The following is a 27,891-nucleotide window of genomic DNA, read 5'->3' on the forward strand; positions in this document are numbered from 1 at the left end:
TTTCTGTCGCTCGCTCCCACTCTCCCTCCATCCTCGGCCCACCATCTGTCATTTTTAACACACCCTTTCTCTCCCTCCATCCTATTCTTACTCTCTTTTCTTTTCCTCTCTCCTTTTCCCTCCACTTCCCTTTCTCTCTCTCCCTCCATCTTTCCCTTCTCCAGATCTACATCCTCCCCCAGGCAGCCATTTTTAAGATGGAGGGTCTGGAGGGGGCTGATATGGAGGCAGCGATGCTGAACAACATGCGTGTATACGGCACCATTGTGCTCAGTTTCATGGCCACGGTGGTATTTGTGGGGGTCAAATATGTCAACAAGCTGGCTCTGGTCTTCCTGGCCTGCGTCATTCTGTCCATCCTGGCTGTCTATGCTGGGGTCATCAAGACGGCCTTTGAACCCCCTGTTTTCCCGTAAGTTTGACCTGACTGAGCCTTGTGGTGGTGCATGCTGGTGTCCTTTACATGCTCTCCCATACACATTGGTGCTTCCAAAACTTTTTCCTGCTGTTGCTCACTTACACCCAAACCAGACAATGACCCTCAACATGGGGGCCCCTCAGGGGTGCGTGCAAAGTCCCCTCCTGTACTCCCTGTTCACTCACGACTGCATGGCCGCACACGACTCCAACACCATCATTAAGTTTGCTGACGACACAACAGTGGTTGAGCTGATCGCCAACGACGATGAGACGGCCTAGACAGAGAAGGTTAGTGACCTGGCAGTGTGGTACCAGGACAACAACCTCACCATTAACATCAGCAAGACAAAGGAGCTGATCGTGGACTAAAGGAAACGGAGGGCCGAGCACACCCCCATCCACATTGATGGGCTGTAGTGGAGCATGTTGAGAGCTTCAAGTCCCTCAGAGTCCATATCACTAAGGTCCACACACACCAACGCAGTCGTGAAGAAGGCACGACAAAGCCTCTTCCCCTTCAGGAGGACTGAAAAGATTCAGCAAGTTATACAGCTGCACCATCAAAGAAAGGTCCTAAAAATTGTCTCCAGCTACCCAAGTCATAGTCTGTTCTTTCTGCTACTGCACGGCAAGCAGTACCAATGCACCAAGTCCGGAATCAACAGGACCCTCAACAGCTTCCAACCCCAAGCCATAAGACTGTCAAATCGTTAACAAATTATAGCTACCCAGACTATCTGCATTGACCCTTTTTGCACTAACTCTTTTAACTCATCACATATGCTGCTGCTACTAATGTTTATCATCTATCCTGTTGCCTAGTCGCCTTATTCCTACCTATGTGTACATATCTACCTCAAACACCTCGTACCCATGCACATCCACTCGTTACTCGAACGTGTGTTTATTTCCAAGTTATCTTTATTCATTGTGTATTTACATTACATTACATTTAAGTCATTTAGCAGACGCTCTTATCCAGAGCGACTTACAAATTGGTGCATTCACCTTATGATATCCAGTGGAACAACCACTTTACAATAGTGCATCTAAATCTTTTAAGGGGGGGGGTTAGAAGGATTACTTTATCCTATCCTAGGTATTCCTTAAAGAGGTGGGGTTTCAGGTGTCTCCGGAAGGTGGTGATTGACTATTTATTCCTCATGTTATTATTTTTCTATTATTTAAACATTTTCTCTCTGTGTTGTTGGGAAGGGCCCGTAAGTAAGCATTTCACTGTTAGTCTACACCTGTTGTTTACGAAGCATGAGGCAAATAACATTTTATTTGTTTGGATTTCAACGACATGTTGCTTGTGCGAGCGTTCCAAAATAAATTGACTTGCTATTCAATCATTTCATCCACACTCCTTGCGCGCGTCTGCAGAGCCGGGCGCTAAAATGTGAATGAAGAGATAGCATAACTGTCAGATGTAGTTCAAGGAAGCAGGAGAGGTAGAGTCAAGCGCAGAAGACAGTAAATTCTTGAACAGGATCGGTAGGATGGTCAGTTTTACGAGGGTATGTTTGGCAGCATGAGTGAAGGATGCTTTGTTGCGAAATAGGAAGCCAAGTCTAGATTTAACTTTGGATTGGAGATGTTTGATGTGAGTCTGGAAGGTGAGTTTACAGTCTAACCAGACACCTAGGTATTTATAGTTACATAATACATATTACATAACATAATAAAACTATAATATTATGCTCTTTTGAAATAAAATGTATTAATTTTTTTATGCTTCTAAAGTTAATTTCTTTGTGATGTTGTATAAAACCTGAATAGTGGTGTTTTTTGTCTTTTACAGTAACATAAACTAAATCGTTTTTTTCGTATTCTAATATTCTAACCTTCATAATGTATGTATGACGTATTTATTTGACTGTTTTGACATTGGCTCAGAATGCATTGCTCGATGCCCAGCTTTTCTAGAGTTAATAGTCAGAATAGAGAAACACACAAGTTCTTCAAAGATCCAGAAAAAAAGGATCATATGCATTTCAAGTGAAATAACCCAAAGTTCATCTCCCAGGACAAATTAGCTAGCAATAGCAAGCTAGCAAAATGTCAATGAATGTTTCATGTGTGTTCGACATGCCCCCAAATTAATTAAATTGGTTTTGATATTTTAACCTGCGTGTTACCAACTTCGGGTCCTTCCACATCATGGTTTGCATTTTCAACATCATAATCAAATAGACTATGTTAATATCGACAAACAGAACATAAATCCATCCCTACCTTGTACCCGGTATCTAAGGTTTGGCTTGACAATCTTCGAATGTCATTACACTTTTTGGTGTTTTGTAATATATACCTTGATTGGTATATATTGTAAAAAAATATATACGTGTGTCGGTACACTGAAAAGAGCATAACCAGTAGAAAACATTGACTTAAAGCATCAACTCCAATTTAATCCTGCCATTATAGATAAACAAGCTCACTTCAGTTTATACTAAAAGACCGGAATCGCATGAATAACATGCCATCCTGTCAGTGCTGCTTAAATAAAAGAATCCACCAAAAAATATTTAGGTATTTGATAGTCAGTTGATTCAGCCTACATACATGTACAGCCTACATCAAATGGTGTGACCGGTGCACAGTTTGGATGCTGGAATTATATTTTGGACAAACGTGCACAGCTATCTTACAGGACTCATTTGAAGTAGCCTAATCAGATTAAAACATTGTGACTTAATATAAAGTTAATTGACAAATATGTAGGCTGTATTGAAGCGTTAGGTTCTAGGTGCGCGAGGAATAGCCACTCGGAATTGGAAAAGAGGCAGAGTGCGTGTTAAACTTTCCTGAATAACTGGGCCTGCTGGTATCATATGTGGCCACATTATTATAGGATGACTTGGAAGAATGGTGAACCGCAACAGACAGCTCATCTCAGTATCGTAATTAAAAATACAGCCAGACTGGCCTTCCACTGTGCATTTCTATACTGTATAAACTGTCGGGAGTAGACCCGCAACTGATCCAAATGTAAGGATTGGAATGAAACATTCAAATGACAGGGCTTTTGCGCCATTATTCAAATGACATTTTCATTGCCGTTTACAGCCTAGTGTCGAATTTTGTACTCACTTGAAAACAATAATGGAATTATTAATTGCGTTGTGGTGTTGTCTATATCATTTTATTGTCCCTAAACAAAATCAATAGGGAAGCTTTTTGAGCTGCCTGTCTCACTGTTCTTTCATGCATAATGACACACCTGGCCTCTTCCCTGCTTATCAACAATTCCTTCTAGTTCTTGTGGATTTACAGTATATATAAAATTGGTGCAGCTTAAATGATTTTATGTGTGGTATGATTGCTAGTTAGCCTATTGCAGATCTGGACAAACAATCCACCTACCACTATTGCCACTATGAATGGTGGATAGAGGACAAGATAGACTATATTGACATGTGGTATAGTTAGCATAGTGCATAAGGGAAGCAGATGAGGAAATTTGCCGAAGATGGAATCAATTATATAGTAAAGCCTCCAAAATAGTGAATGTAAACCAGGGGAAAAATGCACTACCCTCCCATGCCTAATAAAAAACACACTCAATCCTCCCAAAAGCTAAAAGAAAACCCACCTATTTTGGACCTCCCTCCACCCTAGTAACTGAGTGTAAAAAACATTAAGAACACATGCCTAATATTGAGTTGCACCCTTTTTTGGCCCATGTTGACTCCAATGTTTCCCACAGTTGTGTCAAGTTGGCTGGATGTCCTTTTGGTGGTGAACCATTCTTGATACTCATGGGAAAGTGAAAAACCCAGCAGCGTTGCAGTTCTTGATACAAACCGGTGCGTTTTGCACCTACTACGTACCATAACCCATTCAGAGGCCCTTAAATCTTTTGTCTTGCTCAATCACCCACTGAATGGCATACAGACACAATCAGTCTCTCAATTATCTCAAGGTTTAAACATCCTTCTTTATCATGTCTCCTCCCCTTCATCTGTGCTGATTGAAGTGAATTTAACAAGTGACATCAATAAGGGATAATAGCTTTCATCTGGATTCATCTGGTCAGTCTATGTGATGGAAAGAGCAGATTCATAATGTTTTGTACACTCAGTATAGATGACTGCGTTGTAGAGGACAGCACTCTTAACAAAGAAGGTTGGGATGGTCATCATGACAGGGCTGAAGTTGGTTCCTTGATTGGTAAAGATGTACCAGGCCACTGTGGCATAGGGCATCCAGCATGCCAAAAACGAGATGACCATGACGTTCACTTACTTCTCTGAACTCTGAGTGGTCTCTGACTCCCCCCTCCCACAGTAATTTTCAAACTGTCCCTTAAAGATCGAATCCGCATTAGGGGAAACAGTGCCACTTTTCACCCCAGTGTATTTGTTATTATTTTTGTTTTGTTTATGAAAACAGAAGAGAGGAGCATTCGGCAGCGTGGTAAAATAAATTGCTGTGCATATTCTGCTGTCCTAGTGCAATGATGTCTGAGGGGGGGGGAAACAATATTTGTTGTTTGCAGTAACTTCTTTGTTGTTGTAATATCCCAAACGGACATAGATATTTCACCAGTTAAGGATTCCAGCTTTAAAGCTTTCGGAGCTTTACAAACCAAAAACAAAACCATGATGACCTTGTTTCTAGCCATAAGCTCAAAGCAACCAGCAGATTTTGATTTGTTTATTTAATGTTTACTTCCTTCACTCAATCAAGCCATGTGCCTTGCATATTTATGTTGATTTATGTTGTGCTTTCCCCAACCTCTAAATAAATAAGGAGCTAATGATTATGTCATGTCTGTCCTCCCCCTACAGCGTGTGTATCCTGGGGAACCGCACTCTGATCTCCAAGGGATTTGACGTTTGTGCCAAGGTCATTGAGCAGGACAACGGCACAGTCACCACCAAACTGTGGAAGATTTTCTGTGACTCCGAGTTCCTCAATGCTACCTGTGACGAATACTTTGCAAACAACAATGTTTCTGAGATCCAGGGTATCCCAGGGGTCAGCAGTGGTATACTGGCTGGTAAGAGGTGCCCATTCAGAACGTATTGTAATCGAATGTAGTCTGAAGTAGAGCGATGTACTGGTACTCCACAAAAGGTATGTAATTGTTATAATGTGCATCTCTATCTCTCTACTCTCTCTGTCTCGCTCTCTCTCTTTCTCTATTCTCTCTCTCTATTGTCTCTCTCTCTCTACTCTCTCTCTCACACAGAGAATCTGTTTGGTTACTACCTGGAGAAGGGAGATTTCTTAGAGAAGCGGGGGATATCTGCCATGCAGGATCCTGAAGCTATCATCACCAACTCCAACCGTTACGTCCTGGCTGACATCACCAGCTTCTTCACCCTGCTGGTGGGGATCTACTTCCCCTCCGTCACAGGTTAGTCACTACTGGGTAACAGGTCAGTCACTGGGTCAAGGGTCAGGGGTCACTGCTGGGGACCGACTAGGTCAAGCTTATCCCAAAAGGACAGGATTTTGTTTCAGGCAAGCAGTAACCTGATTTTTCTAATAACCTATATTAAGTTATTATAATTACATTTAAAGATCTTACCTTATGAATTCAAAGTAAATACCAGATCAAAAGCACCACTCCTAGACCCAAGGAAACCAGCGAGAAACATTATTCCTGTTGTAATATCCACTTCATGGTGACAAATAGTGCCGTGAGAGTCTCTCTACAGGCCCAAATGCAGAGAGAGAGAGAGAGAGAGAGAGAGAGAGAGAAATACATTCCACAACCGATGACACAAGAGGAGCTGAATAGGGCGAAATGAGAGGAAGTAGAATTTCTGCCAAAAACCACATCAGCAGAAATTCTGGGGAATACATGAGTCACATTCCCACTATCATCCCAATGGCACAACAGCTGAATAAAATGCCCATTGTGTATGAACATTTGCTCTGTGACATACAGTATAGTATTATCAGTACTCATGTTTTGTGAGAGCTGCTCCTGGTTTGTTGAACACAGCACCAGTTTGCTGGATCATTTTTAAAAACACAGTTGCTACAAGTAAATAATAAGTTTTGTTAAGGTCTTTTATCAAAAATTCTATTAGTTTTTTTGTTGTGCCTCCACTTTTTCACTTGTGAAAATGTGCACCACATAATTCCAAAAAGCACTTCCTAGCACAGTATAATGAAAAAAGTAAAACGTGTGAAACAGAGGACAAGCCATTTCACATCAAGTGTGAAGGATGGGAATTGGTCCTGTTTAATCCTGTTTATATCTGTTCCTCTGCCTCCCAGGCATCATGGCTGGCTCCAACCGCTCTGGAGACCTGCGTGACGCCCAGAAATCCATCCCCATAGGCACCATAGCAGCCATCACCACTACTTCAATAGTGTGTATCCTTTACTTAAGCCATAAGGCGTGAGGGGGTGTGGTAGATGGCCACGCCTTTCAGCCAGTCAGCATTCAGGGCTCGAACCACCTGGTTTATAATTAAGCAATAAAGCCCGAGGGGGTGTAGTATATGGCCAACATACCACGGCTAAGGGCTGTTCTTATGCACGAGGCAACGCAGAGTGTCTGGACACAGCCCTTAGCCTATGGTATATTGGCCATATATCACAAACACCCAAGGTGCCGTATTGCTATTATAAACCGTTTACCAATGTAATTAGAGCAGTAAAAATAAGTGTTTTGTCATACCTGTGGTATACGGTCTGACATACCACGGCTGTCAGCATTCAGGGCTCGAACCACCCGTTTTATAATACAGTATATACAGTGCATTCGGAAAGTATTCACACACCTTGACTTTTTCCACATTTTGTTACCCGACATCCTTATTCTAAAATTGATTAAATACTTTTTTCACCTCATCAATCTACACACAATACCCAATAATGACGAAGCAAAAACAGGTTTTTAGACAATTTTGCAAGTTTATTACAAATAAAAACATAAATATTACATTTACATAAGTATTCAGACCCTTTACTCAGCACTTTGTTTGAAGAACTTTTGGCAGCGATTACAGCCTCGAGTCTTCTTGGGTATGAAGCTACAAGCTTGGCACACCTGTATTTGGGGAGTTTCTCCCATTCTTCTCTGAAGATCCTCTCAAAACCTGTCAGGTTGGTTGGGGAGCGTCGCTGCACAGTAATTTTCAGGTCTCTCCAGAGATGTTCGATCGGCTTCAAGTCCGGGCTCTGGCTGGGCCACTCAAGGACATTCAGAGACTTGTCCCGAAGCCACTCCTGTGTTGTCTTGACTGTGTGCTTAGGATCGTTATCCTATTGGAAGGTGAACCGTCGCCCCAGTCTGAGGTACTGAGCGCTCTGGAGCAGATTTTCATCAAGGATCTCTCTTTACTTTGCTCCATTCATCTTTCCCACGATCCTGCCTAGTCTCCCAGTCCCTACCGCTGAAAAATATCCAACAGCATGATACTGCCACCACCATGCTTCACCGTAGGGATGGTGCCAGGTTTCCTCCAGATGTGACGCTTGTCATTCAGGCCAAAGAGTTCAATCTTGGTTTCATCCGAACAGAGAATCTTGTTTCTCATAGTCTGAGAGTGCTTTAGGTGCCTTTTGGCAAATTCCAAGCAGACTGTAATGTGCCTTTTACTGAGGAGTGGCTTCCATCTGGCCACTCTACCATAAAGGCGTGATTGGTGGAGTGCTGCAGGTTGTCTTTCTGGAAGGTTATCCCATCTCCACAGAGGGACACTGTAGGTCTGTCAGAGTGACCATCAGGTTCTTGGTCACCTCCCTGACCAAGGCCCTTCTCCCCCGATTGCTCAGTTTGGCCGGGCGGACAGCTATTGGAGTCTTGGTGGTTCCAAACTTCTTCCATTAAAGAATGATGGAGGCCAATGTGTTCTTGGGGACCTTCAATGTTGCCTACATTTTTTTGGTACCCTTCCCCAGATCTGTGCCTCGAGACAATCCTGTCTCGGAGCTCTATGGACAATTCCTTCAATCTCATGGCCTGATTTTGGCTCTGACATGCACTGTCAACTTTGGGACCTTATATAGACAGGTGTGTGCCTTTCCAAATCATGTCCAATCAATTGAATTTACCACAGGTGGACTCCAATCAAGTTATAGAAACATAACATCTCAAGGATGATCAACGGAAACAGGATGCACTTGAGCTAAATTTTGGGTCTCATAGCAAAGAGTCTGAATATTATGTTAATTCTGTTTTTTATTTGTAATACATTTGCAAAAATTTCAAAAAACCTGTTTCCGCTTTGTCATTATGGGGCATTGTGTGTAGCTTGATGACGAAACATTTTTATATAATCCATTTTAGAATAAGGCGGTAACGTAACAAAATGTGGAAAAAGTCAAGGGGTCTGAACACTTTCTGAATGCACTGTACTACCCCTGGCAGTTCTACTGAAAGCGGAGCTGTCCATGGTTCTGAAACATGGTCCACTGCCAGTATTACTGAAGCGGTGCTGTCCATTGTGCTGAAATCTGATTTGTACTTTCTCAGGGACTGCTGACGATAATACGCTGGAATATTAACTATACTTTGTTTGAATGTTTGAATAAACAATATGAAGCATTTGATCCTTTATTTAGGTTTAGATTTCTTTGAGCTTTTGTAAATGCTCAGCTAACTTTGTTTGGGAGACAGTCTGCAGGTGTATTCCTTCACTGCTTCTCTCAGACATGTCTGCAGTGGTCCTGTTTGGGGCCTGTATTGAAGGGGTGGTCCTAAGGGACAAGTGAGTCATTAGTATTCTCCTAATCATCCACTGCCTTCATTATTACTATACAGTGCCTAGTGAAAGTCTACAACCTCTTGCACAGTCTTCCCATTTTTCTGCCTTAAATTAAAACTTAAAAGGGTATACATTTGATTTTTTTTATAGATCTACACAACCTACTCCACATTTTCAAAGCTTTCTCCAAATTATTAATAATAAAGATAATAATAAATGTCTTGATTGCATACGTTTTCACACCGTAGAGAAAATACTTGATAGAAGCAGCTTTGGCAGCCATTACAGATGTGAATCATTTTGAATAAGATTTTACCAACCTTGCACAACTCTAAGTGCAATGTATCCATTGTTTTTGTTTAAATTGATCATGCTCAGTAAATTTGGTTGTGAATCATTGATGGACAGCAATATTCAAACCTTGTCTCTGATTTTGATGTAGATTAAAGTGAGGACTGAGACTGGACCATTCAGGAAACCTCACCACCTCTTGGAAAGACATTCTGGTGTGACATTGGCATTAAAATGTGTATAATTGTCTTGCTAAAAAATAAAACTCTGTCCCAGGGTTAGGTAAGTTATTACCTGGGCTTTGCTCCATATTAACTCTGGGGCATGAAGACATACGCAATCAGTACATCAATCCCTTTTTAGATGTAATTTTAAGGCAGCAAAATGTGAAAACTGCGCAAGGAGTGTGTAAACTTTCACTAGCGACTGTAACTAGCACACTCCCACTAATTGTCTATGTAACCAGATACAAAACATAGAATAACAAATAACTTTCAAAACACTGAGAATCCAAAAAACAGTTGTGTACACTGAATGTATGATGCAATGGAAGAGGTCAGTTGTTATAGCAAAAACATTAATTGAAAAAGGCAACTTAGAAATCTATCACTGTGACCTCAGGTTTGGTGAGGGGGTGAACGGTAACCTTGTGATTGGTACGTTGGCTTGGCCATCACCATGGGTCATCGTGATTGGATCCTTCTTCTCCACCTGTGGGGCGGGGCTTCAGAGTTTGACTGGAGCGCCACGCCTCCTGCAGGCCATTTCTCGCGATAGCGTCATCCCTTTCCTTAAAGTGAGTACATACACACACACACACACACACACACACACACACACACACACACACACACACACACACACACACACACACACATTCGTATAAAGGCAAATAAAACACACTTTTACAACCACGTTAGCACAGCTATTTCTTGGAGTGGTCAATCAGCGAACACGCACACACAACATTGGTAATGATCTGTATAGTAAATTTACTGTATACTATTACCAGAACCACAGCTACTACTGTTTTAATACCACATAGAGAATGTATCTGTTTGTTCCCAGCAATGTAAGTCCACTCTTCAAATACCTCTCAAGTATGTAGGAGCTAGCAGTGATTACTTATGCATGGCCCTACTATAGTCCAGGCTCAGGTTGACTTGCTGTGATGGAAGCTGTCTTTACCCCCCTGCCAAACCCACCATCTGCAGCTTGTGGATAGATAGTGATTAATCACCCTGCAGCAGGGACCAGTGTGACCTGAATGAGAGAAAAGGAGACACTGGAACTCCTACAGTCCACTCAACTTTTTACTACAATGTGCTGTGATTTAGGTTCAGGTGTGTGTGTGTGCATGCTTTCATGCATGTGTGTTATTTTGACATTTTATTTAACCTTTATTTAACTAGGCAAGTCAGTTAAGAACAAATTCTTATTTACAATGACAGCATACCCCGGCCAAACCCTAACCCAATTGCGCACCGCCCTATGGGACTCCCAATCACCGCCTGTTGTGAAACAGCCTGGAATCAAACCAGGCTCTGTAGTGACACCTCTACCACTGAGATGCAGTGCCTTAGACCGCTGCGCCACTCGGGATAGTTAATAGTTCATTGTATCTCACTGTTGTGTGTTGTCTGTAGGTGTTTGGGCATGGCAAGGCCAACGGAGAGCCTACCTGGGCCCTGCTTCTCACAGCTAGTATCTGTGAGATTGGCATAATCATCGCCTCTCTGGACGCTGTTGCCCCCATCCTCTCCATGTAAGACAATCCCACATCTAATATTAATTTTGCTTTACCTTAAACACACTATGGAGATGGTTATGTCTTGGTAGCAAGTACAGCTGTTCTGACTGAGTTCTTATTTCTGTCTGTGTAGGTTCTTCTTGATGTGCTACATGTTTGTCAACCTGGCCTGTGCCCTGCAGACTCTACTGAGAACCCCCAACTGGAGGCCTCGCTTCAAGTTCTACCACTGGTGAGTTGAAAAACTCAACATAGCAGACATAGCTCTAGATCTTAGCTGTGGGATCATCACCAAAGAGTTCTAATATTCTTAGGTGTGAAACAGTCTACTATAGGATTTATGTCTGGCACCGGATATCTGGCCAGGCCAAGTAGGTTTCTGTTAGGAAGCTGTTATTTACCTGAGTAGTCTGCCAGAGACACTGTGGGAATCTGGAGCCTGTCTTAGCCTATATTAATCCTCTATTGGCCAGACCACAACAACAGCAGACAGAGAGACAAGATTTCCTGTCTCCAATCTCTGGCCATTATTATGATCAGTAAGTAGTGTGACTCTAGCAGCAACAAACAACAGACTGAGGATGTGACTTCCTGTTCTTCTGCCCCACAGGGCTCTCTCCTTCCTGGGCATGAGCTTGTGTCTGTCACTCATGTTCATCTGTTCCTGGTACTACGCCATTGTTGCCATGGTGATCGCTACCTGCATCTACAAATACATTGAGTTCGCTGGGTGAGTGAGCTTCCAGTCCTTGGACTACGAAGGAAAGAAAAATTGCAACTAAGAAATAATATATCCCTTCAAATGGGTTTTTCCCAGAGCCAAGACCCATAACAGACTTGGCGTCTAGAGAGAAAAGTTGTCTTTCTCCGTTTTCTTAGCAATTTATCCTGATTCTGTTCAGAGGGTTATAAAGTTGTATTAACTTAGTCACACTGATTAATGTGGCTGCTTTGAGAAAAACAGGGAGTCTATATTGATGTACCAGCACTTGTGTTATTCTCACACATGCGCTATCCAAAAATAAATTTGAATGAAATATAAATCAAACTGGAGATTTTCAAATAAAATGGTTAAACACTGTTGGGATATTCTTGTATTCATTAGTAACTCAGTGAACATTTCAGTTCATTAATGGTTGATTGAATCAAACTCTCTGCTCGGTGGTGTGTGACAGGGCGGAGAAGGAATGGGGAGATGGTATACGTGGCATCTCGCTCAGCGCCGCTCGCTTCGCCCTCATGAGGCTGGAGGAGGGACCGCCTCACACCAAGAACTGGAGGTCAGTGACTCACAAAGGAGGCTAAATGCCATCTACTCACATCTATAAAATAGACTTCTATTATTGCACAAGCTTTATTCATCATCTGTACCATACTGAACTCAATGGAAATGTACAGTTCCAGTCAAAAGTTTGGACACACCTACTCATTCAAGGGTTTTTATTTATTTTTACTATTTTTTACATTGTAAAATAATAGTGAAGACATCAAAACTATGAAATAACACATGGAAACATGTAGCAACCAAAAAAGTGTTAAACAAATCAAAATATATTTTATATTTGAGATTCTTCAAAGTAGCCACCCTTTGCCTTGATGACAGCTTTGCACACTCTTGGCATTCTCTCAACCAGCTTCACCTGGAACGCTTTTCCAACAGTCTTGCCGGAGTTCTCACATATGCTGAGCACTTGTTGGCTGCTTTTCCTTCACTCTGCCGTCCAACACATCCAAACCATCTCAATTGGGTTGAGGTTGGGTGATTTAAAGTGGCTAGTGATACATCTAATACATCAAGATGGCAAGATGCAGTAGATGGTATAGCGTACAGTATATACATATCCTGTAAACATTATCTAATATAAATAATATAAAGTGACAAGTGATAAATTGATTACATCAATTTTCCCATTATTAAAGTGGCTTGAGTTGAGTCAGTATGTTGGCAGCACCCACTCAATGTTAGTGATGGCTGTTTAACAGTCTGATGGCCTTGAGATAGAAGCTGTTTTTCAGTCTCTCGGTTCCAGCTTTGATGCACCTGTACTGACCTCACCTTCTGGATGTTAGCGGGGTGAACAGGCAGTGGCTCGGGTGGTTGCTGTCCTTGATGATCTTTTTGGCCTTCCTGTGACATCGGGTGGTGTAGGTGTCTTGGAGGGCAGGTAGTTTGCACCTGGTGATGCGTTGTGCAGACCTCACTACCCTCTGGAGAGCCTTCCGGTTATGGGCGGAGCAGCTGCCGTACCAGGCGGTGATACAGCCTGACAGGATGCTCTCGATTGTGCATCAGTAAAAGTTTGTGAGTGTTTTTGGTGACAAGCTGAATTTCTTCAGCTTCCTGAGGTTGAAGAGGCGCTACTGCACCTTCTTCACCACGCTGTCTGTGTGGGTGGACCATTATAGTTTGTCCGTGATGTGTACGCGAGGAATTTAAAACTCTCCACCCTCTCCACTACTGTCCCGTCAATGTAGATAGGGGGCTGCTCCCTCTGCTGTTTCCTGAAGTCCACGATCAACTCTTTTGTTTTGTTGACATCGAGTGCGAGGTTATTTTCCTGACACCACACTCCGAGGGCCCTTACCTCCTCCCTATAGGCTGTCTCGTCGTCGTTGGTAATCAAGCTGTAGTGTCGTCTGCAAACTTGATGATTGAGTTGGATGCGTGCATGGCCACGCAGTCATGGGTGAACAGGGAGTACAAGGAGAGGGCTGAGAACGCATCCTTGTGGGGACCCAGTGTTGAGGATCAGCGGGGTGGAGATGTTGTTACCTACCCTCACCACCTGGGGGCGGCCCGTCAGGAAGTCCAGGACCCAGTTGTACAGGGCACGGTCGAGACCCAGGGTCTCGAGCTTAATGACGAGTTTGGAGGGTACTATGGTGTTAAATGCTGAGCTGTAATCGATGAACAGCATTCTTACATAGGTGGAACGCGAAGCGAGGCGGCCATCTTTGTCGGCGCCGGAAGTAGTTGGGTAAATTTTGGCCCATTCCTCCTGACAAAGCTGATGTAACTGAGTCAGGTTTGTAGGCCTCCTTGCTCGCACACACTTTTTCAGTTCTGCTCACAAATGTTCTATAGGATTGAGGTCAGGACTTTGTGATGGCCACTCCAATACCTTGACTTTGTTGTCCTTAAGCCATTTTGCCACAACTTTGGAAGTATGCTTGGGGTCATTGTCCATTTGGAAGACCCATTTGCAATGTCTTCAGATGTTGCTTCAATATATCCACATAGTTTTCCTGCCTCATGATGCCATCTATTTTGTGAAGTGCACCTGTCCCTCCTGCAGAAAAGCATCCCCACAACATGGGGATGCTGCCACCCCCGTTCTTCACGGTTGGGATGGTGTTCTTCGGCTTGCTAGCCTCCCCCTTTTTCCTCCAAACATAACAATGGTCATTATGGCCAAACAGTTCTATTTTTGTTTCATCAGACCAGAGGAAATTTTTCCCAAAAGTATGATCTTTGTCCACACGTGCAGTTGCAAACCATAGTCTGGCTTTTTTATGGCGGTTTTGGAGCAGTGGCTTCTTTCTTGCTGAGCGGCCTTTCAGGTTATGTCGATATAGGACTCGTTTTACTGAGTATATAGATACTTTTGTACCTGTTTCCGCCAGCATCTTCACAAGGTCCTTTGCTTTTGTTCTGGGATTGATTTGCACTTTTTGCACCAAATTACGTTAATCTCTAAGAGACAGAACGCGTCTCCTTCCTGAACGGTATGACGGCTGCTTGGTCCCATGGTGTTAATACTTGCGTTCTATTGTTTGTACAGATGAACGTGGTACCTTCAGGCGTTTGGAAATTGCTCCCAAGGATGAACCAGACTTGTGGAGGTCTACAAATTTTTTTCTGAGGTCTTGGCTGATTTATTTAGATTTTCCCATGATGTCAAGCAAATCATGTCAATTAGCCTATCAGAAGCTTCTAAAGCCATCCACATTTTCTTGAATTTTACAAGCTGTTTAAAGGCACAGTCAACTTAGTGTATGTAAACTTCTCACCCACTGGAATTGTGATATTGTGAATTATAAATTAAATAATCTGCCTGTAAACAATTGTTGGAATAATTACTTCTGTCATGCACAAAGTAGATGTCCTAACCGACTTGCCAAAACTATAGTTTGTTAACAAGAAATTTGTGGAGTGGTTGAAAAACTAGTTTTAATGACTCCAACATAAGTGTATGTAAACTTCCAACTTTAACTGTATGAAACTGTGCACTTGTATCTGCCCGATTGAGGCATCGAAACTAAACAGTTTAAACGTAATTTGTTCTACTGTTCACCTTATTATTTATGAGAATACATTTCATAACATGCAAGTATTGTTTAATAATTACAGATCCAATAAAATACGATTCCCGATTAAACTGTACAACGTATTTGAGGGGTTCTTTTGCAAAAACAGATATCTCTGTTTGTATTTATTATCCTAAATCTTTTTATTTATTTTTTATTTTTGTGTGCACTCCAGGTAACTCTTCATATATAATATGTGAGAGGTAATATTTCCATTTATTTTACACAATGGTGTCAATTTCAAAGCGTTTCTCAAGTTTCATCCTTCTGCCATCGGAGTCGCAGTTTCTCATTTCTCCAGGTTATGTGCATATGTATGGGTCAAAGTGTCCATGGAGGACCGCACATTCTTCCTTCAAGTTAGTTTTTTTTATAAGTCCCAAAGTTTGCTTCTTCTTTTGTGCCTACGCAACATTTATAAATGAGGCCTCAGGTCATCTGATGCAACACTCCATCATTCTCCTTCTTGGTCAATGTTGGGTCATTGTCCCGTTGAAAAATAAATGATAGTCCCACTAAGCGCAAACCTGATGGGATGGCGTATCACTGTAGAATGCTGTGGTAGCCATGCTGGTTAAGTGTGCCTTGAATTCTAAATAAATCACTAAATGTGTCACCAGAAAAACACCCCCACACCATCACACCTCCTCCATGCTTCATGGTTGGAACAACACATGCGGAGATCATCCGTTCACCTACTCAGCATCTCACAAAGACACGATGGTTGGAACCAAAAATAAAACATTTGGATTCATCAGACCAAAGGACAGATTTCCACTGGTCTAATGTCCAATGCTCATGTTTCTTTGCCCAAGCAAGTATCTTCTTATTATTGGTGTCCTTTAGTAGTGGTTTCCTTGCAGCAATTTGCCCATGAAGGCCTGATTCACACAGTCTCCTCTGAACAGTTGATGTTGAGATGTGTCTGTTACTTGAACTCTGTGAAGCATTTATTTGGGCTGCAATCTGAGGCTGGTAAATCTAATGAACTTATCCTCTGCAGCAGAGGTAGCTTTGGGTCATCCTTTCCTGTGGCGGTTCTAATGAGAGACAGTTTCATCATAGCGCTTAATGGTTTTTGCGACTGTACTTGAAGAAACTTTAAAAGTTCTTCAAATTTTCCATAGTAACTGACCATGTTTTAATGGACTGTCGTTTCTATTTGCTTAATTGAGCTGTTCTTTGCCATAATATGGACTTGGTATTTTACCAAATAGGGCTGTCTTCTGTATACCACCCCTACCTTGTCACAACACAACTGATTGGCTCTAACGCATTAAGAAGGAAAGAAATGGCACATATTAACTTTTAACAAAGAACACCAGGTAATTACATCATGAAGCTGATTGAGAGCATGTCAAGAATGTGGAAAGCTGTCATCAAGGCAAAGGGTGGCTACTTTGAAGAATCTCAAATATAAAATATATTTTGATTTGTTCAACACTTTTTTGCTTACTACATGATTCCATATGTGTTATACCATACTTTTGATGTCTTCACTATTATTCTACATGGTAGAAAATAGTACAAATAAACAAAAACTCTTGAATGAGTAGGTGTCTAAACTTTCGATTGGTACTGTATTTGTTTGTAGGTAACACATGCATATTCAAGTATGTTCAAAAACAGACATTACATCAACAGGCCATGTCTATCCCATGTTTTCTGTTGGTTTCTAGCTTTAGTTACTTTCTCTGTAAGTCTAAATGTGACTGAATTTGATAATCCTGCTGGTTAGGCCTCAGATCATGGTCCTGGTGAGCATGGATGCAGAACATAATGTAGAGCAGCCCCGTCTGCTGTCCCTGACCAATCAGCTGAAAGCAGGAAAAGGCCTGACCATTGTGGGCACCTCGGTGGTGGGCACATACCTCAGCAACCATGCAGAGGCCCAGCAGGCAGACCAGGTCAGTACTGTCTGAGACACACACACAGACACAGACACATATACACACACACTGATGAATCATTGATTAATAATTTATAACACCCTGTTCTCTGCCCCTGCCCCTCTCCCACTGTGTGCTCCAGGTTCTGAGGAGGCTGATGGAGACCGAGAAGGTGAAGGGTTTCTCCCAGGTGGTGATCTCCTCCAACCTGAGGGACGGAACCTCCCACCTGATCCAGGTCGGGGGGCTGGGAGGCTTGAAGCACAACACTGTGCTGGTCAGCTGGCCACGCACCTGGAAACAGGCTGAGGACAACCTGCGCTTCAGGAACTTCATCGGTGAGTTAAAGAAGTGGTCAGAGAAGTGGTCAGAGAAGATTTTCCATACGCTAACTATGCTTTGGATGGTTTTGTATGTTATCATCATTATATGCAAACTCCTGTTCAATCTATTTGTAGAGGTGGTTAGGGAGACGACTGCAGCCAGCATGGCCCTGCTGGTCCCTAAGAACATTGCTGCTTACCCGTCCAACGGAGAGCGCTTCACTGAAGGCCACATTGATGTGTGGTGGATCGTCCATGATGGAGGCATGCTGATGCTGCTGCCCTTCCTTCTGCGCCAGCACAAGGTGGGAACCAATGGCCCTATTTGGATCCCATTTGGGGATTTGGAGAGATAGTACATGCCACTGGGCACAGATGTCAATTCAACGTCTATTCCACGTTGTTTCAACTGAATTTCATTGCAATAACGTGGAAACAATGTTGATTCAACCAGTGTGTGCCCATTGGGATGTTTTTCAGTGTTGGTTATTGAGATATCAGTCATAGACTTCCATGTGTTGACAGGTGTGGAGGAAGTGTAAGATGCGCATCTTCACCGTGGCCCAGATGGACGACAACAGCATCCAAATGAAGAAAGACCTGATCACCTTCCTGTATCACCTGCGTATCGATGCTGAGGTCGAGGTGGTGGAAATGGTGAGAGACAAAAATGAAAAACTATTATATGCTCTATAAATGGATTTATTGGTGAGAGTAATAGCAGTTCAGTCGAATACTGTGCATTGACATATGTATATATGTATACATGTATATATGATATATGTATATATGTATAGTGAGGGAAAAAAGTATTTGATCCCCTGCTGATTTTGTACGTTTGCCCACTGACAAAGAAATGATCAGTCTATAATTTTAATGGTAGGTTTATTTTAACAGTGAGAGACAGAATAACAACAAAAAATCCAGAAAAACGCATGTCAAAAATGTTATAAATTGATTTGCATTTTAATGAGGGAAATAAGTATTTGACCCCCGTCTCAATCAGAAAGATTTCTGGCTCCCAGGTGTCTTTTAAATAGGTAACGAGCTGAGATTAGGAGCACACTCTTAAAGGGAGTGCTCCTAATCTCAGCTTGTTACCTGTATAAAAGACACCTGTCCACAGAAGCAATCAATCAGATTCCAAACTCTCCACCATGGCAAAGACCAAAGAGCTCTCCAAGGATGTCAGGGACAAGATTGTAGACCTACACAAGGCTGGAATGGGCTACAAGACCCTCGTCAAGCAGCTTGGTGAGAAGGTGACAGCAGTTGGTGTGATTATTTCCAAATGGAAGAAACACAAAAGAACTGTCAATCTCCCTCGGCCTAGGGCTCCATGCAAGATCTCACCTCGTGGAGTTGCAATGATCATGAGAACGGTGAGGAATCAGCCAGAACTACACGGGAGGATCTTGTCAATGATCGCAAGGCAGCTGGGACCATAGTCACCAAGAAAACAATTGGTACCACACTACACCGTGAAGGACTGAAATCCTGCAGCGCACGCAAGGTCCCCCCTGCTCAAGAAAGCACATATACATGCCCGTCTGAAGTTTGCCAATGAACATCTGAATGATTCAGAGGACATCTGGGTGAAAGTGTTGTGGTCAGATGAGAGCAAAATGGAGCTCTTTGGCATCAACTCAACTCGCCGTGTTTGGAGGAGGAGGAATGCTGCCTATGACACCAAGAACACCATCCTCATCGTCAAACATGGAGGTGGAAACATTATGCTTTGGGGGAGTTTTTCTGCTAAGGGGACAGGACAACTTCACCGCATCAAAAAAACGGGCCATGTACCGTCAAATCTTGGGTGAGAACCTCCTTCCCTCAGCCAGGGCATTGAAAATGGGTCGTGGATGGGTATTCCAGCATGACAATGATCCAAAACACACGGCCAAGGCAACAAAGGAGTGGCTCAAGAAGAAGCACACTAAGGTCCTGGAGTGGCCTAGCCAGTCTCCAGACCTTAATCCCATAGAAAATCTGTGGAGGGAGCTGAAGGTTCGAGATGCCAAACGTCAGCCTCGAAACCTTAATGACTTGGAGAAGATCTGCAAAGAGGAGTGGGACAAAATCCCTCCTGAGATGTGTGCAAACCTGGTGGCCAACTACAAGAAATGTTTGACCTCTGTGATTGCCAACAAGGGTTTTGCCACCAAGTACTAAGTCATGTTTTGCAGAGGGGTCAAATACTTATTTCCCTCATTAAAATGCAAATCAGTTTATAACATTTTTGACATGCGTTTTTCTGGTTGTTTTTGTTGTTATTCTGTCTCTCACTGTTCAAATAAACCTACCATTAAAATTATAGACTGATCATTTCTTTGTCAGTGGGCAAATGTACAAAATCAGCAGGGGATCAAATACTTTTTTCCCTCACTGTATTCTGTATACTTCTGGCCCTTCTTTGGACACTGTGTTAACAACCCTCCAGACGAGCTTCAATGACATACAACTCTCCTTCCGTGGCCTCCATCTGCTCTTAAATACAAGTAAAACTAAATGCATGCTGTTCAACCAATCGCTGCCCGTACCTGCCCACCCGTCCAGCATCATTACTCTGGACGGTTCTTACTTAGAAAATGTGGACAACTACAAATACCTAGGTGTCTGTTTAGACTGTAAGCTCTCCTTCCAGACTCACATCAAACATCTCCAATCCAAAGTTAATTCTAGAATTGGCTTCCTATTTCGCAACAAAGCATCCTTCACTCATGCTGCCAAACATACTCTCGTAAAACTGACCATCCTACCGATCCTCGACTTTGGCGATGTAATTTACAAAATAGCCTCCAATACCCTACTCAATAAACTGGATGCAGTCTATCACAGTGCCATCCATTTTGTCACCAAAGCCCCATATACTACCCACCACTGCGACCTGTACGCTCTCGTTGGCTGGCCCTCGCTTTATACTCGTCACCATACCCACTGGCTCCAGGTCATCTACAAGACCCTGCTAGGTAAAGTCCCCCCTTATCTCAGCTCGTTGGTCACCATAGCAGCACCCACCTGTAGCACGCGCTCCAGCAGGTATATCTCTCTGGTCACCCCCAAAGCCAATTCCTCCTTTGGCCGTCTCGCCTTCCAGTTCTCTGCTGCCAATGACTGGAACGAACTACAAAAATCTCTGAAACTGGAAACACTTATCTCCCTCACTAGCTTTAAGCACCAGCTGTCAGAGCAGCTCACAGATCACTGCACCTGTACATAGCCCATCTATAATTTAGCCCAAACAACTACTGCTTCCCCTACTGTATTTATTCATTTATTTATTTTGCTCCTTTGCACCCCATTATTTCTATTTCTACTTTGCACTTTCTTCCACTACAAATCTACCATTCCAGTGTTTTACTTGCTATATTGTATTTACTTCACCACCATGGCCTTTTTTGCCTTTACCTCCCTTATCTCACCTCATTTGCTCACTTTGTATATAGACTTATTTTTATTCTGTATTATTGACTGTATGTTTGTTTTACTCCATGTGTAACTCTGTGTTGTTGTATGTGTCGATCTGCTTTGCTTTATCTTGGCCAGGTCGCAATTGTAAATGAGAACTTGTTCTCAACTTGCCTACCTGGTTAAATAAAGGTAAAATAAAATACAAAATAAAAAATATATGTTTTAACACCCATGTCCCTTTTTAGCATGACAGTGACATCTCAGCCTATACATATGAGAAGACTTTAGTGATGGAGCAGCGCTCACAGATCCTCAAACAGATGCACCTCACCAAAAACGAGATGGAGAGAGAGGTAAGCCCTGACACATCCCACGTAATATGTACAGTATACCTCATACATAGGTAACTGAATATGATTTTATATTATCAGTGTAGTAGTTAGCGATCACCAAACAAAGCCCATAGGGTCCAAAAAAAGCTCCTATGTAGTTTATCTAACACCTGTCATTACCAGCCATCATCACTCACTCAATTTTAAATGCCAGCAACAGGGCAAGGCAGCGTGTGAATGATTATAACTACTGAGCTGGTTTTAAAATATAATCTCTGTGTCTGCACTTGCCCAGTTTGATCTGTCTCATTAATCAAGAAAGCAGACTAAGCAACAATAACATATCAGGGAATCTAAGATACCCCGTGAGGATTTACAGAACAACCTGTGTGATCTTACAATGACTTCCCCACTTTCCCACAAAGAAGTCTTCATTCTATAATGTCATGCATTTCTAAAAAATCTACTTAAAAACACATGCTATAGATTTATATGCATCAAATCTGCTTTGTGTTGAGCAAATTATAATATTTCAAGTGTTGACATTTCTTTTATGTGATTTTCTTCAGTGTTGTAACAGACACCCTCATATCTCAACTCAAACTCTCATGTTTGAACTCATTTTATCTGTTAAAAGTTAAAATCCCTTGTTGCTTTGACTACCACAGATCCAGAGCATCACTGATTCATCCCGTGGTTCTATCCGTCGTAAGAACCCGCATAACCTGCGGTCTCAGCAGAGCAGTGAGGAGCCGGCTGGAGTCAGCGTGGAAGAGAAACCGGAGGAGGAGGTACAGCAGTGTCATCTTACCTAACTCACTGACAGTGGCGGTCGGTGCCGTTTAAGATTAGAGAAGAGCATGCCCTTGTTTCTATTGCAGCATATTGGATGACTGTCATTCATATTTCATTCTCCCAGTTCAATGTAACAGCGACAGGTTTAGGCTACTACATGATACTGAAATTTTCCCTATCATAATGTTGCTACAACCAAGCCTATGAATGAAAGTTTGCAACTTAGGTGCACACTGGCCAAGAGAAAAATGTGCCTGCATCTAGCTGATCCAGAGTGTAATCATTAGTCCAACAGTTGCAAACGAGAGTTTCTATTGGACAAATTCAGGCATGTTTATCCCCATTTCGTTCTGTTTGCTTCCGTTTAAGAAACGTTTTTTAACAGAATCGGTGGAATGAATACACGCGTAAACACGTTTCACTTTCATATTAGCCACATTGTGTTCCTTCTCGCATCTATGCACTCTCCTCCTCTCACCTTTTCCCTTTGCTTGTGGACTTCAATGCACAACACATCAGCTGTATGTGACCAGGTGAACAACCTTTCCAAGCCAAACCATATCCGCTACACACAGCCTAGATCGTTGTCACCATATTAGCTAATGTAACGTTATAGTCAACATAGCTAATAGAACTAATGAAACAATCATGAAGCAATGTTCCAGTTTACATTCAGTAAGAAGTTTAGCACTTACACCGGCGGGCCCCGGTGGCAATAAATTAGTAAAACCAAAAGCTTACCTTGGAAGAGTTCCAGTGTTGTGTTGGATAGTCATAGCCAGCTAGCTAACATAACAGCCCTCTCTTTGAGCAGAGTGTTTGAGTAGGCTAAACTAGCTAGTTGTATTTTGCTAGCTAGTTTAGACATAATTTTGGAATAAATCAATTAGTTCCTAACTGTTCAACTATATTCTTTCTCTATCTTTGAGTCAACTACTCACCACATTTTATGCACTGCACTGCTAGCTAGCTGTAGCTTATGCTTTCAGTTCTAGATTCATTCTCTGAGCCTTTGATTGGGTGGATTGGGTCAGTTCATGCTGCAAGAGCTCTGATAGGTTGGAGGACGTCCTACGGAAGTTGACATAATTGCTGTATAAGTCTATGGTAGGGGGTCAGAACCAATGTACCCAGAGGAGGAACTAGCTGACCTTCGTCTACACCATGGTGCTACCCTACAGAGTGCTGTTGAGGCTCATGTAGACATTCATTGCAAAACAGTGTGTTTTAATCAATTATTTGGTGATGTGAATATATTTAGTATAGTTTTATCTAAAAAGGAATTTAAAAAATAAAGTTTTCCAATTTTTATTTGTATTAAATTCACTGAGGAGGATGGCATTCCCCTTTCTCCTCTGAGGAGCCTCCACTGCTCTTTGATAACCCTTTGAAGTATAATAATATAATTTAATAATATATGCCATTTAGCAGACCCTTTTATCCAAATCGACTTACATCCATGCGTGGATACATTTTACATATGGGTGGTCCTGGGAATCAAACCTTCTATCCTGGTGTTGTAAGTGCCATTCTCAGCCAACTGAGCTGCAGAAGATTATTCTATCAGTCCTTCATACTGCTGTTTAAACTTCTTATTTCTCACCATCTTTCACATCCACTGCATTTTTCTTTATTCTACTGTCTATCCTCTTTCTCATCTTTAGGCCTACTGCATTACCTAATCCTCTGTCCTCTGTCCTCTGTCAAAATGCCAATTCTCTCACTTTGACATTGTCCTCCGGCGTGTAGCATTTTAAGGGGACCTTTTCCTCTGCAGCATAAAGAAGGGATATGACAGAGCAGCATCTTACATACTTGCTTAGCTAAAATGACCCAATTGTGCTTTCAACTTACTGCCTAGTGGTGGTCTGGTGTTTTTGATGTGTCACCCCAACCGACAGATGTCTCTTTCTTTCCTTCACCCTCTCACGTTGTCGTGCGGTGCCCTTCTCTTAGTCTGTGGCTGTCTCCCGCCCTAAACAGGTGCAGCTGATCCACAATAAGAACGCTACCCCCACCAGCCCCACGTCCCCCATCACGCCTGCAGGGGGAGTTGCCACCCCCGGGTCGGAGGTGCAGATGACCTGGACAGACAAGGCTGAGCACCAGGCCGCAGCAGCCCACCCAGAGCAGGGCGGGATCAAAGACATCTTCAACATGAAGCCGTAAGTCTGCTTTCACTTTCACTTTCAATCACATTGTGCCCAAAGGCTTATGTGGACATCAGCTACTTCTAAAGTAAACAGAAGATAAGGAGAAAGTATTTATAGGTTGTTGCTGTTGGGGAGTGGCAGTGGTTTAAAGCTAGTTTCAGAAGTAATGGGCCAAAAGTTTGAAAGGCTTTTAGTGTCATTCACACAGCACAACTTTTCAATGTATCTTCAGTATTGTAAAGAGTCATCTTTGCATTGTCATTCTCTTCTTACCATGCTGCAGGGAGTGGGAGAGCCTGTAAGTATTATATTGTCATGAGGTTTAAATTTCTTTCATGCAAAAATAGCAGTAATGACACAACATCCACCCTGTACTGTATTCCTTCCTCACCTGTCTGTCCCATTAGGAACCAGTCCAACGTGAGGCGCATGCACACAGCTCTGAGGCTCAACGAGGTCATCATGAAGAAGTCCAAGGATGCCAAACTGGTTCTGCTGAACATGCCCGGACCACCCAAGAACCGCATGGGAGAGGAAAACTGTATCCTATCACTTCTTTGGCACGATGTATCATATTATAGCCTACCGTATTATATGATATTATATTATAACATTATGTGGCTTATACTGTCATTTAAGTAAGTGAAACCAAAGGGCTATACAAGATAGCAAATAGCTAGCATGAAGAGGCTATGAACGCCAGTTGAGAAAACTTGCATATTCCTTAACTCTAATCATCTGTCAGATATGGAGTTCCTCGAGGTCCTCACCGAGGGTCTCAACCGGGTCCTCCTAGTACGTGGGGGTGGACGCGAGGTCATCACCATCTACTCCTGAGAAAACAACCTCAAATCATAACAACAACCCCCCACCACCCACTCACCTAGCACCTTAATGGTTTATGGCCCCTGCTTCCATTCTCCCTACACTTTTACTCCCATCACATCCCTCATATCCCACTAACACCCCTCCCCAGACACACACACATACACACTCATAACATATCAGCTCACTTTGCACCACGTAGATAGTATATATTCTGATTGGTAGACCCAATGTTTTTGTTCTGTTTGTCCTTGTGTTTTATTTTACCTGTCTGTCAATATTGTTGCTTTTCTTCTTCTTTTTGTAGGGATGTGGGTTACTTGCAAGAGAGGGGTTGATATCTTCTCATTGCTGGTCTATTTTATTTTTTGCTTTTATTTATTAATCTGTTCATGTATTTAGAGGATACACTTCATAACTTTTTCTCTTTTTGTTGTTATGCATTAGTTTTTTAAATGTAATTTACGATATGATGTGTTGAGGGAAGGGGATGGGATGGGTTGAGAATTCATCAATCATCATCAGCATGTCTTCCTATGAATTTTCACCTTGGGGACGAATCCTGAGCAGCAGCACAGTCTATATCAATTTGAAGGAAGGAAAGATAACTGCATGCATAGGCACAGCACACAGTGACGTGTGGAGGACACAGACAAACTGCTACTAGGATGTTGTTGTCAGGGTTGAGGTCAATGTCATACCAGTCAGTTCATAGATGGGAGTTGAAATGTAATCAATTAATTGAATGAATTACATTTGTCATTGAACTCACTGAATTCTGATGGTTGGTGTTGACCCAAAGTTGATTACTGTAAATAGTGTGCTTTGTCCTGTCATGTAATACATACTATTACCAGCTGATGCTCCTCCTGATCAGTGACTAGTGCTGACAAGACCTTTAGGTGGCATAAACTATTGTTATTACAGTTTAACAACTGTAAGGAGAAACCCTGAAAATGTATTGATATAAAGTAGATATGGATGTCAAGAAACTACTGTGTTATAATCTAAAACAAAAGTCCATGTGTTTGAAACTATCATACCAAATGGCAACAATTTCAATATATTACCATGTAGTCTACATTAGAAAATGTAAATTGCTAATTTAGAGACACTCATAAATATATAATGTTTGTGATACACTGATATATTTTAGTAAATACCTCTGTTTTTCTTTATCATCATTTGGTTTACACTAATTCCAGTCTAGAAATGTGAATTCTACAATTCTTGCCAAATACAAATATACAAATTGTGCCATAGGACAATAAATAACTTTTTGATACAAACTTATTTTTAGTACAAAGGCAAAACTGTGTAGTAAATGAACAAACTATGCTTTAGATGGAAATTAGCAGTGAAACTACAACTGGTTTGAGTGGATAGTTTTGAACCAATCGCAAATCTTCACAACCTTGGACTAGAATGGGAAGAAACCATTTATTTTCATTGTGGCACAGCTATTTATTTGCTAAATATATGACTGTGAACCCCTATGTTCTGCATATTTACAAGGGTATGTCTAAAGAATCAACCCTGGAATAATGCATGAATCATATTAATTATTTTTGTAAACAAATATTATACAGATATATGTACATACAGGTAGACCTCATATTTGCAAGTATTTAACATGCTAGTTTCTGTGCACTGGATGGCACTGTTGAACACGTGATAGAAACATAGGATATATGATATACATTTGTATGATATTGTTTTCAGAAGAAAATTATTTAATTAAATTTACTGAATAGTTTACGTAAAAACAATATATTTTGTGTGTGATGTACACTGTATTCTGTGAAGGATATTCTTTATCTAACATATTATGACATATTATAGATGTTCTAAAATTTTAAAAGCTGCTATTCTGGTTAATGTGTAAATATTGAACCAAAAACAAAAATGTTAAGAAATCTATAAATCAGACTGGGGACTAGGAAGAGTATACAGGGTTCGAGTTACTTGGGTAGCAAGGCAGGGATGTTTGACACTAGTCAGTGGTTTTCAACACTGTCCTTGAGGTTCAACAGTCAGCTCCAGTTTGCTCCATCAAATCACATAGTTCATGAAGTTATTGACCTGGACATGACACTGTTTTCTTTGTGAAAAAATATGAAAGAAATCATAGCTGACATTAGTCAATCAACATCTCCACTGAGCATTGTTTAGTTGAAGAAAATGTAGATTCATGCCACAAAACAATATTTTGAACTTGTTATTGAAGGGCAGGTCTAAGGGCAGATGAAAATATAAACTATCCTTCATGGAGTTTATTTGAGATATTATTAAATATTCAGTTGTTACCCAAATATTTTTTAAAGTATGCTGAAGTCAGTGAGGGGACAGACCTATTTAGGTGTTTGGCTGGTCCCATAGATACCAGTAAGACACTCCGGGTTTGTTGACAGCTCTAAGCTGAGGGAGAGGTGATGAGGTCTGGGGTTAGATAGTGGTAGATAGTTATCCTCAGTCAGCACACTTTTAAGTGGCACACAAATACTACAGAAAAACAAAATAATATCATCTTGGAAATATTTAACTATACAATCTATATAAGTATTGAAGTAAAATAAAAAATACTATAATGTATATACAGTAACTGGACATATGAATATGATATGACTTGTTTAAAAGTTGACGGTTGAAAACAATATCTATTTATATTCCTGTTGGCATGATATTTGTAACAGTAGTTTCATATGGTATCCTTTTA

The 27,891-nt window shown here is 41.7% G+C and overlaps 1 protein-coding gene across 2 annotated transcripts in view; it reads left to right on the forward strand.

Annotated features, from left to right (window-relative positions):
* LOC106571859 (solute carrier family 12 member 5-like) overlaps positions 1-26,468 on the forward strand; it is a 107,286-nt gene extending 80,818 nt beyond the window's left edge. The window contains exons 7-26 of one of the 2 annotated variants that reach the window (XM_014145359.1): positions 165-412; positions 5,217-5,428; positions 5,621-5,788; positions 6,661-6,759; positions 9,044-9,101; positions 10,011-10,185; positions 11,036-11,154; positions 11,273-11,371; positions 11,750-11,869; positions 12,315-12,419; positions 17,186-17,354; positions 17,479-17,674; positions 17,795-17,964; positions 18,185-18,316; positions 21,316-21,423; positions 22,071-22,193; positions 24,154-24,362; positions 24,634-24,648; positions 24,758-24,891; positions 25,096-26,468. In XM_014145359.1, coding sequence (XP_014000834.1) covers positions 165-412; positions 5,217-5,428; positions 5,621-5,788; positions 6,661-6,759; positions 9,044-9,101; positions 10,011-10,185; positions 11,036-11,154; positions 11,273-11,371; positions 11,750-11,869; positions 12,315-12,419; positions 17,186-17,354; positions 17,479-17,674; positions 17,795-17,964; positions 18,185-18,316; positions 21,316-21,423; positions 22,071-22,193; positions 24,154-24,362; positions 24,634-24,648; positions 24,758-24,891; positions 25,096-25,187 — 2,751 coding nt within the window. In that variant the 3' untranslated portion in view covers positions 25,188-26,468. The remainder of the gene's footprint in view (positions 1-164; positions 413-5,216; positions 5,429-5,620; positions 5,789-6,660; positions 6,760-9,043; positions 9,102-10,010; positions 10,186-11,035; positions 11,155-11,272; positions 11,372-11,749; positions 11,870-12,314; positions 12,420-17,185; positions 17,355-17,478; positions 17,675-17,794; positions 17,965-18,184; positions 18,317-21,315; positions 21,424-22,070; positions 22,194-24,153; positions 24,363-24,633; positions 24,649-24,757; positions 24,892-25,095) is intronic. The other variant, XM_014145360.1, reaches the window with a different exon arrangement.
* Positions 26,469-27,891: the final 1,423 nt, after the last annotated feature.

Source organism: Salmo salar, chromosome ssa15 (genome assembly GCF_905237065.1).
Source record: "Salmo salar chromosome ssa15, Ssal_v3.1, whole genome shotgun sequence".
In the NCBI taxonomy this organism is placed as follows: domain Eukaryota; kingdom Metazoa; phylum Chordata; class Actinopteri; order Salmoniformes; family Salmonidae; genus Salmo; species Salmo salar.